At 57.6% G+C, this 10573-nt stretch overlaps 1 protein-coding gene across 7 annotated transcripts in view; it reads left to right on the top strand.

Annotated features, from left to right (window-relative positions):
* CTTN (cortactin) overlaps positions 1-8908 on the top strand; it is a 41888-nt gene extending 32980 nt beyond the window's left edge. For 6 of the 7 annotated variants that reach the window (XM_033206223.1, XM_033206227.1, XM_033206222.1 and 3 more), the window contains 5 exons: positions 1136-1284; positions 3574-3663; positions 5403-5580; positions 5952-6023; positions 7334-8908. In XM_033206223.1, coding sequence (XP_033062114.1) covers positions 1136-1284; positions 3574-3663; positions 5403-5580; positions 5952-6023; positions 7334-7470 — 626 coding nt within the window. In that variant the 3' untranslated portion in view covers positions 7471-8908. The remainder of the gene's footprint in view (positions 1-1135; positions 1285-3573; positions 3664-5402; positions 5581-5951; positions 6024-7333) is intronic. The other variant, XR_004435993.1, reaches the window with a different exon arrangement.
* The last annotated feature ends 1665 nt before the right edge of the window (positions 8909-10573 follow it).

The following is a 10573-nucleotide window of genomic DNA, read 5'->3' as shown; positions in this document are numbered from 1 at the left end:
GCTGGAATTTTCCCGTTGGCGACAAATACTACAGTAATTTTTCTTGACACAATAGGCTTAGTTCATTCACTTGGGAGAAAACTGCTGCCAGATACCCAGCTTTGCATAACCATAGTTTGTCAGTTGTTATTTCAGGGAAGAACACTGTTCCACGAAAAAACAATCAACTTGCAGCTCTCATGGTTCCATTCGTGTTCCTCGAGACAGAGACAGTCACCGCCACAGTGCCGGACACAGCAGGGAAGGCTCATGTGTCTTCCCACTTTTTTGAGACAGAGTCTCGCTCTGTTGCGAGGCTGGAGTGCAGTGGCGCCATCTCGGCTCACTGCAACCCCTGCCCCCGGGTTCAAGCAGTTCTCCTGCCTCAGCCTCCGAGTAGCTGGGACTACAGGCACCCACCACCACGCCCAGCTAATTTTTGTATTTTTAGTAGTGACAGGGTTTCACCATGTTGACCAGGATGGTCTCAATCCCTTGACCTTGTGATCCAACTGCCTCGGCCTCCCAAAGTGCTGGGATTACAGGCGTGAGCCACTGCGCCCGGCCATGTTCCCCACTTTTGACTTAAATTTTTATCATTTTTTCTTAATAGACATGGGGTCTCACTATCTTTCTCAGGCTGGTCTCAAACTCCTGATCTCAGACAGTCCTCCCATTTCAACCTCCCAAAGTGCTGGTAATTACGAGCATGAGCCACTGCCCTCTTTTCCATTTTTGTCACACAGAATATAAAAAAATGTATACTCACTGGTTAAGATTCACTATACTCAGTATATGTCAATTACAGCATATATCAGTACCTTAACTGCTTTATCAAGGACAGATGTCTTTTAGAGAAATTGGCTGTTTTTATTTAAAATTGTGAATGTGGTGGTGAAGATTCTGTCTTGTTTAAACATCTTCCTGATGCCAAGCTTAGGGGGATCGCCAGTCCCACCAGGTGTTCAGTGCCCTGCGGCAGACGCCCGGTGCTGGCTCCGGACCAGTGGGCTGAGCTGGCAGCTGCAAGAACCTTTCCCTCGTCGGGGGTTGGGCGATGACCGGTTCCTGGGGCGGTCACCCTGTGTGGGGCTGTTGTCCAGGAACGGTGTTTTTGCTGTGCTCAAGCCACACGTCCTCCCTCCTTTCTCTATAGTGACCAGCAAAACAAGTAACATCAGAGCTAACTTTGAAAACCTCGCTAAGGAGAAGGAGCAGGAGGACAGGCGGAAGGCGGAGGCAGAGAGAGCCCAGCGGATGGCTAAGGAGCGGCAGGAGCAGGAAGAGGCCAGGAGGAAGCTGGAGGTGAGCGGCAAGGAGTGGGCTGCAGCGCGCTCTCCCTCTCGGACCTGTGCGAGGGGATTGGGAGCTCTGGGGCCTGGGCGGGGCTTATTCTTTCCTGGCCAGGTTTTCCTTGGAAGGCATGTTTAACTCTCCTTTAAGGCTGTCCTTTAAGGCACTTGTCACTTGAAGCCACACATAGGCTGAGTCTCTGGCCACAATGCTCCAGGCAGCTGGCTAGCACCATCCTGGTCTTGCCGGTCCAGCCCCGGGACCCAGCAACCTGCCCTGCCCTCTGTTCCTGAGCTGACAGCGGAGTCCTGTCTGCTTCCTCCTCCACGGAGCTCTTGTCCAAATGTCCGCTTGAGTCTCGTCTCACCCCTCCCCCTCTGGAAGCCCCTCCTTTTCCAGGTGACAGTTTGGGGTTTGGAGGGGCCTCTGTGCAGAGGCGGCCTGCTCTTGGGGCCTACTTCTACTTGGCCAGCCCAGCCCCGCTCACCCAAGCCCCTGGGCTGTGGAGAGGCGCTCCCAGAGAAAGATGCCAGAAGCGCACCCCTGGCAGGGGGAGAGCACGAGCCTGCATCTGGGTGCTTTGGGTCTAGCCTGGGTGGCTTCCCACTGACAAGGAATTTCCTTGTGCTCAGCGGGATTTGGGGAGCTGTGAATAGACCCTGGGGCCTACGCATGTGTGTGTGTGAAGTGACCAGGTGTGGCTCTCAGCTGGGGCGTCTGCAGTGTGGGGCAGGCCCAGCCTGTCTGGAAGCCTGGGCTTCTCCTGCCCACCCCAGGCCCTGCCCCTGCAGGGCCACACAGGACATGGTACTTCAAAGCGTAATCTGTGGGTGGCACCAGGTGACGTGGGAATTTACAACTGTCCTGTTGGGGTCAGGCAAGACCATAGATGCCAGGAACCGTGCTAGGGTCTCAAGACCGGGGTGGTTTTCTCTTCCACAAGACAAGACAGCACTGCCATTGTTCTTAACAGAGCGAGGCAGCCTGCAGGGGGAGAGGAGGGAGGGTTTGGAGCGGACGCCTGGGTGTTCCTAACAGAGCAAGGCAGCCTGCAGAGGGAGAGGAGGGAGGGGGTTTGGAGTGGACCCCTGGGGTTCAGATCCTGCCTGGGTGGCTCCCTGGCCCGTGTGCCTGTGCCTGCACACCTCACCCTCAGACTCAGCGTCTGGCACTGGAGCCCACAGGCTGTCAGTGAGTTTCCAGTTGCTGCTGTAGTCACCACCACACAGCACACAGCTAGTATCTTACAGCACTGGATGTCAGAAGTCCTCAAAGATGTCAGCAGAGCTGTGTTCCTCCTGGTGGCCCTGCGGCCCCGTCTTCCCATCTCCAGCCTCTGCTTTCGTTGTCACCGCCTCTCCTCTGTCCCTCACACTCCTGCCTCCCTTCTCTCAGGACCTCGTGATTACATTGGGTCCACCCAGACAGTCCAGAGTTCCCATCACAGAACCCTTAGTTTCATCACACCACAGTCCCTCCGCATGGGGTCTGGGGACTGTGATGTCAGCAGCTTTTGAGGGGCCATTATCCTACCCTAGTTCATCCTTTGGCCACTAAAGCTTCATGTCTGTCTCATGCGCAAACACACTCAGCCCATATGAAGGCCCCCAAAGTCTCAACCCATTGCAGCATCAACTCAGACTCCCAAATCTGTGGCTAAACCGTCTAATTGTGTGTGGGCGGGACATGAGCTGTGGCCCAGTCCTGGCACTGTCGCGTCACTGGCTGTGTGATCTCGGCCTCAGAGCTCACCTGCCCCTCGGATCCTGCCCGGGCGCTGGTGGGATCCGAGGCTTTTGGTGCTCCAGCTCACCTGCCCCTCAGATCCCGCCCGGGTGCTGGTGGGATCCGAGGCTTAGTGCTCCAGCTCACCTGCCCCTCGGATCCTGCCCGGGTGCTGGTGGGATCCGAGGCTTAGTGCTCCAGCTCACCTGCCCCTCGGATCCTGCCCGGGTGCTGGTGGGATCCGAGGCTTAGTGCTCCAGCTCACCTGCCCCTCGGATCCTGCCCGGGTGCTGGTGGGATCCGAGGCTTAGTGCTCCAGCTCACCTGCCCCTCGGATCCTGCCCGGGTGCTGGTGGGATCCGAGGCTTAGTGCTCCAGCTCACCTGCCCCTCGGATCCTGCCCGGGTGCTGGTGGGATCCGAGGCTTAGTGCTCCAGCTCAACCTTGGTGTCGGTGTTTTCCGCTCCTTCCTCCAGAGCGTGCCTAGAGCTTGGGCGCAATCTTCTGAAACACAGCAGGCGTGACAGTGCAGAGTGTCATGGCAGCATTCTGATTGCTGTTTGTTTTCAATCACAGGAGCAAGCCAGAGCCAAAACGCAAACGCCCCCTGCGTCACCTGCACCTCAGCCAACCGAGGAGAGGCTGCCCTCGAGCCCGGTCTATGAGGTTGGTGTCTTTGGTGTTTGAATGAGTGTGACTTCCTGCCAGAGCCCAGGTCCTCTGTGGAGCGGAGGAAGCCCTTGCAGGCAGGCAGCGTGGTGTGTGTGCAGAGGGCGTTGCTGTGTTCCACACCCGGAGAGCGGTGGGCCGGGAGTGCCCTGGGGGTGGGTGACATGCCTTGGTGCTGTCGGGGGACAGCTGTGCAGGCCCACGTGCCATCCTCTCACCCCTCTACAGCCTGTTGTAGTCTGGCCACTTTCACTGCAGTCCCTGCTGGGGTCACCTGCTGTCAGATAATCAGATGTGGGGGTCTTCACCCCACTTGCTCTGTGCTGTGCGGGATGCCGCCACACTCCCCTCTGGCAACGCCACCCTCCCTCATCACTGAGCCCCCACCTCCTGCGCGATCTGCCTTCTGTGCCTGCCCCGTTCAGCTCTCCAGCCTTGCAGCCCGTCATGAGTGTGCTGCAGACATGCTGTCCAGCCCCTCCCTGTGCTGCTGACCCCCTCTCGTGGGTCCCCCAGTGTTCCATCCCCATCCCAGAGTTACCGAGCCATCTGCCGACGGCCCGCCCATCCCTGACTTTGTGTCTCCTGCTCCCTGCCAGCATCTCTGCACTAACCACACCCTCCACCTGTAACCACCTCTCCTGGCCCCAGCCCTGCCCCTTCTCCATCCCATGGCCATCATCCTGGTCTATGCATTCATCTCTCCTCGCCCAGGAGCCAGTCAGTGAGTTACGGGGGGCACATTCCAGACCACGGTAGTTCAGGAGCCCAGAGCGCCCTGGAGACAGGCAGGGTCTGGGGCCTGGGCCTCACTGGCCATGGCCTCGTCACCACCCGACTGTCCCTCCTTGGCTATGCTATTGCCTATTGCCTTTACCCTGCCAGGCCCTGGGGAGATGTGGTAAGTGAGGCCTTGCAGCTCCTCAGGAACTGGCCTCCCCCTCTCGTCCCTCCCCTTGGCAGTCAGCGCTGCCTGCCACAAGGAAGCTCCGACCCTGCCCCTCCTGTGCAGTTCAGCCCTTGCGTGGTTCCTGGTGCCTGCGCTGAGGGTGGAGTCGCTCTCCCTGCCCGGTTACTCTCCCTGGCGAGCAGCTCTCCACCCCCAGTTCTTCCCAGATCTCCTGGGTGTGCGTTTCTGAGCTGTTGGCATTGCTTTCTCTCACTCACTGCCGGTGACATCAGGTGGACCCTGCTCAGAAACATTGATTAATGCCACCGTCGGTGGTAAGCAGTTCGGGATTTTCGTTAGGGCTCCGAAGCTGCGGTGGTTATAAATAAAGAGGTGTTCCACTGGCACCTTTGTCGTTGAATGGGATTCTTTGGCAATGCCCTTACTGCACCCTGCAGAGAGGATTTGTTAGGGCAGAGCCCTGTCTGCAGGCTCGGCTGCTCTGGAGCCATGTGGGGAAGCCGCTGTCAGGCAGGGTCAGGTCGAGCAGCACAGGCAGGGGCGTGGCTCCTAACCTGCCGTGTGGGCGTGGCTACGGCAGGACTGGAGTGTTCTGGGGGTGAGGACCCAGTCATCGGTAAGGAAATGGCACGTGGGCCTCCCCGCACTCACCACCATGGTGAACATGCCAGCAGGCCTGGCCTTCCTATGCCACATCTATTTTCTCAGTCCTGGCTGGGACTGAGAATTCGGTGGCCTGTGGGTTTCTGCTGGCTGTGGCAGTGCAGCTGCTGCTCTCTAGAAGCCAACATGGGCCCCGTGCCATGTGCGTGTGACCCTTCCCCAGGACGCGGCTTCCTTCAAGGCAGAGCTGAGCTACAGAGGCCCTGTGAGTGAGACGGAGCCGGAGCCCGTGTACAGCGTGGAGGCCGCTGACTATCGAGAGGCTGGCAGCCAGCAGGGCCTGGCCTACGCCACAGAGGCTGTCTACGAAAGCGCAGAGGCCCCAGGCCACTATCCCACAGGTACTGGGGCCCCACGCTGCAGCGCCCTTCCCAGGGCAGGGAGGTCCCGAGACATCCTGCTCGACCTGTGGCGTCCTTGCGAGGAGCGTGGGTGGGTTTCCCGCTGACCCGCCTTCACCTGCTTGCTGCAGGGTCTTTCTGTCCCTTGAGGGAAGTGCTCAAGACACGTTTGGGGCAGCGGCTCCTGTGCTGCATCCCGGGAAGATCCCCGTCGTGCTGGGGACGGGTGGGCAGGGGCAGAGGAAGGGAGGGCTTCAGCTGCCGTCCTGTGTCCTTGGGACAGACTCTTAGGAAGTGTCGTCTAAAACTTAAGAAGGCGGGGGACTTTGTGGGACTTTGTATTGCTCAGCTCTGTCCTGGCTTTCTTGTAGAGGACAGCACCTATGACGAGTACGAGAACGACCTGGGGATCACAGCCGTCGCCCTGTACGACTACCAGGCTGGTGAGCGGCCCGCAAAAGTGTTCAGAGGGGAGACCCGGGCAGCTGCGCCCGCCTATGCTTGTTTCCTGAGAATTGACTTCTCCAGCGTTGTTAGTTTTAGAAATAATTTATGTTGAGATAATTTCAGAGGTATAGAAAAGTTGCAGGTATAGTGCCAAGAACTCCCATGTTCCCTACCCAGATTCCATCTCTGCACACACACGCACCCAGCCCTGTTATCTTTAGTATTCTCGGAACCCTTGGAGAGCTGCAAGGGTGCGGCCAGCCCCAAAGACTCCAGCGTGTTTCCCAAGATCAAAGATGCTGTCCCACAGGGATGCCCCACCCTCCAGGTGAGGGTGCCACACAGATGCCCCATTCCTGCCTGTCCTGCCCTGGCCGCCAGCTCCCATGTGGCTTGCATGTCCCCCTGAGTTCCCTTTGCAGCCTTGGCAGTTTAAGAGCAGCCTCAGCTCCTGGGCTGGCCTCAGCCGCCTGCCCTGTGTTCCCTCAAGGCCAGGCTGAGCCGTGCTCTGGTGGCGGTGAGGTCGTGGAGACCACGCGGTGGGGCTCCCTGCTGGGCCGCGTGGCGTCCACCTGTCCCTCTGTCTCAGCCACCATCTGGTCCACAAAGTCACCGCCACCCCTCTGCAGTTGACAAGCATCTTAGGGGTGGCGTGGGATTCCTTTCAGAACCCCCGGCCGCTGCCTCTGAGTGCTTCCCATTTGCAATTTTCTGTCAGTGCAGAAGTTAGCATTTCTACCATAAGTGAGCGCTGGGTGTCCCCGTTCAGTCCCTTTTGCACACGTGCATTTGCATGCACGCGTGTGGGTATGTCTGTGGCATCTCGGCAACCTGTGTGTGGATTCTCATCACCAGGGCTTTTGCCCTCCAGGCCCATTTAAGCCGTCACCTCGGGCTTCTCTCCAGGTGTCCCCCAGCCGTCCCTCTACTGTGGCCTCCACACCCCCAGGACCTTGGGCAGCCCATCTCCCCACCCCCTCCACAGACACGTCTGCCAGGGAGAGAGGGGAAGGGAGGGCGGGCAGGGCTGGAGTTACGTGGCGGAAACCTGTTCCTGAGGAAGGGTCCGGGTGGGGTTGTGTTTTGTGTGAGGGGCTCTGGGCATCTTTGTAGTCACTCGGCTCGTGTTCACAAATCCTGGCCTCGGGGGCATGAGAGAGGCAGCAGGAGCCCCCGCAGTGCATCTCTGCAGGGGGCGTCTCCTCTGAGCAGGCTGCCTGGGAGTTTGCTCTGGGTTGCACTGTTCTTTTCTAGCAGACCAGCAGACGCTTGCACTCAGCACCTTTCTCTGTGTTCTCTTCCCCAGCGGGTGATGATGAGATCTCATTTGACCCCGATGACATCATCACCAACATCGAAATGATTGACGATGGCTGGTGGCGTGGGGTGTGCAAGGGCCGGTACGGGCTCTTCCCAGCCAACTATGTGGACCTGCGGCAATAGGGCCTCCAGCCCCCAGACCCCGGAGCTGCGCCCCGGATCCTCACACTACAGAGCAGGCCTTCTTTGGTTCTTGGGTTTTGGGTTTTTTTTGGTTTGTTTTTTTTTTTTTTGGTTTTTTTTTTTTTTTTTTTGAAGGTGGGGAGGAGAATATACACATTGCTTTTATATTTAATACTTTTGCTGATGCTTTTGAAAATGTTTATGCCACAGAATTTGCTAATATATTGTAATCACATTCCTTAGGAGGACTTTGGTAATTGGTTTTATGCATTGATGGCTTGATGGGTTTTTTGGTTTTATTTTTTGCCAAATTGACTGTCACACGCGGCAGCTTCAGGGAGCTCGTGTTCTCTTGAGTGCGTGTTGCCCTCATGCTCATCAAGTGCAGTCGGGGCCTCCCACGACAAGCACGAGGCCTCAGGTGGGCCCTGTGGCGGGTAGGCCCGAAGGACTGTCCCAGACGAGGGCTCCCTCTAGAGTCTCAGTGTCTGGGGGGAGAGGGGCGGGCCTGCTGGAGGTTAACACGGAGCTAAGTCACCCAGAACACAGGAGCTGCCGCGTCAGATGGGAAATCTGCCTGTGTCATACCGTGGCAGCCCGCAGGATCAGGTGACTTCTGGCAGAGACCCTGGATTTTTTCCTGTGCCCACCCCGGCTCGTCCTCATCTTTACTCATCCCTATGCCCAGGTCGCTGGGAGGGCTGCTGGGAGCCTCTTCTGCCCCTGCCGGGCAGCGTCACCAAGTCCTTGAAGTCTTCCCCTGCCCCGCAGGTCTGTGCATTGGGACTCACGGTGCAGTTGAGGTCTGCGTTGGGCTTGTCTTTTCACACAGGCTGATGTCTTGACCGTCACCCAAGTGGTCCATGGGCCACCGGGCAGCCTGGGGCGGTATATGTGCCATGTCACAGCACGGCCTCTCAGCCTTGGGAAGGAAGTCAGTGCCTGCTCTGCTGTGAGCCACCAGGAACCCTCCTCCCATCAACGGGGGTGTAGTGTTTTTGCCAAAATATCATGTTCAATTACAGTAGTTTGATGAGTTGAAGGCTAGAAGTGTGAAGTGCAGATGAGTGCGTGTTCCTCCCCAAGGCCCCCCACAGCTCCGGGACGCCGCTGTCCTGGCATTTGTGGCCACTCACTTTGTAGGAAACTCACCTCCTTCCTGAGGAGCCGGGAGGCTGGACCAGTCCCGTCGTGCAGTCAGGTGGGCGGGGTGTCGTTCCAGAAGGTCACGTGGACATGTCTCGGGACTTGGGTCCTGGAGCACCCATGAAGCGCGTGTTTTTGCTTCTGAGGTGCGTTTCTCATCATCCTTGCTTTACCACCATGAGCAGTGAGGTCGGGTTTTATATGCAACTTATTGTATCTGAATTCCTGTAGCACACCTCATAGGTATGATTTTTTTAAATTAAAGAATTCAGAATAAATTTTTTTTGATCCACTTGTGTGATTCGCTTTGGTCTGTGGTCACTCCGTTCTGCAGTGGAAGCTGCGTCGACACTCTCGGCATCCTGCGCCCCGGACCTGGGCTGGCGGAGGCCCTCGTGCCGTCCTGCGCGTCTCGCGTGTTCTGTTCTGGCCTTAGACTGAACCGCACGTTCCCTTTTCAGTGTTCTTCAGAGGTGCTGCTTACAAACTGACGTGTTTATTCTCGCAGATCATCCAGATTTTTGCACAGAGATTCCAAGCAAAGTAAAACATTCTGTGCTTGAAAGTCATTTCTGAATTAAAGTTCTCAAATCCTGAGGGGGATTTTTCTCCCAGTCTCGTTTTGCTCAGGGGCACCGGAAGTTAAAGGCTAAGGGGAACAGTGGCACTGAGGGAGCAGGTGTGCCCTCAGGAGCTGGGGGTGTTGGGGAGCTGAGTTCCGGCTCACACTTCCTGCTCATCAGGTGCTCCCAGGGAGCTTTCGGCTGCACGACATACCTGCTACCCCTTCCAGCCTGGGTGGTGACGGAGCACTGCCTCCCTTGGACTGTCCTACACCTGCCTCTGGCTTAGTAAACAGCGCCTGTGCCAGCTCTGCCCACAGGAGCCAAATGTGAGAGTGCCCTCGCCCTCCTCCCACTACCGGGCTGCCGTGTGTTCTGCATCACAGGGTCAGAGCCCTAATGGCGAGCCCTGTCCCACACAGGGCCTGTCTGCCGGGTGAGATGGCAGCCACCTGCAGGGAGCTGGGTCCTGAAGCAATGAGGCACGGAGGCTTGTGAACCAGGGGAAAGTCCCAGCAGGGGTGGGCAGACGAGGTCAAGGGGCTGGAGGACGGTGCGACGAAGGGAGGGGGCCCTGCTGGCCCACTGTCTGCCCAGTCGCTCTGCCTGTGCCGCCTGCGGATGAGCATGGCAGGGGCTCAACAGGAGCGGGACACATCTTGAGCGGGTCTTTGTTTCTGTTGGTGGCCAAGCGTTGCGTGGCAGCTTTTGCACCTGGAACCAACCACCTGAATCTTAGCCACTTTCCTTTTAGATGTGGTTGGGGTGTTTTGTTTCTGTCTTTTGAGAAAGGGTCTTGCTTTGTTGTCCGGGCTGGAGTGCAGTGGCGCAATCTCTGCTCCTGCAACCTGTGCACCCAGGGCTCAAGCAATCCTCTCACCTCAGCCTCCCAAGTAGCTGGGACTACAGATGTGCACCACCACACCTGGCTACTTTTTGTATTTTTAGTAGGGATGTGGTTTCACCATGTTGCCCAGGCTGGTCTAGAACTTCTGACCTCAAGTGATCCTCCCATCTCGGCCCCCCAAAATGCTGGGATTACAGGCATGAGCCACCGCGCCCGGCCTAGATGGATTCAAGTTGGATTCACTCCCAGGTCCCCTCTGGCCTGAGGAGCAGCCCAGGCCTGGCTTGCCCAGCAGCAACTTGCTCTCAGCCCGCTGGAGGAGGGAGGGCAGGACGTGGACATGCTTTTCCCTCTTGAGGCCCAGACATGGAAAATGTTTTGTGGCATGTAGGGAGCCATGGGCTCACAGGCACCTGCAAGGACCACCGGAGCCACTGCTGGCCACTCTGGGCGCTCAGACGTGGGCACAGCATGGAGAGTGCTTTGTCCGGGTGAAAATGCTCACTGTGCTCTGGAAGATCTGCTGGCAAATGCTGCTTCAACCCAA

The sequence above is a fragment of the Trachypithecus francoisi genome, unplaced genomic scaffold, assembly GCF_009764315.1.
Source record: "Trachypithecus francoisi isolate TF-2019V2 unplaced genomic scaffold, Tfra_2.0 Lachesis_group8, whole genome shotgun sequence".
In the NCBI taxonomy this organism is placed as follows: domain Eukaryota; kingdom Metazoa; phylum Chordata; class Mammalia; order Primates; family Cercopithecidae; genus Trachypithecus; species Trachypithecus francoisi.
This window is presented reverse-complemented; position numbering and strand designations above follow the sequence as displayed.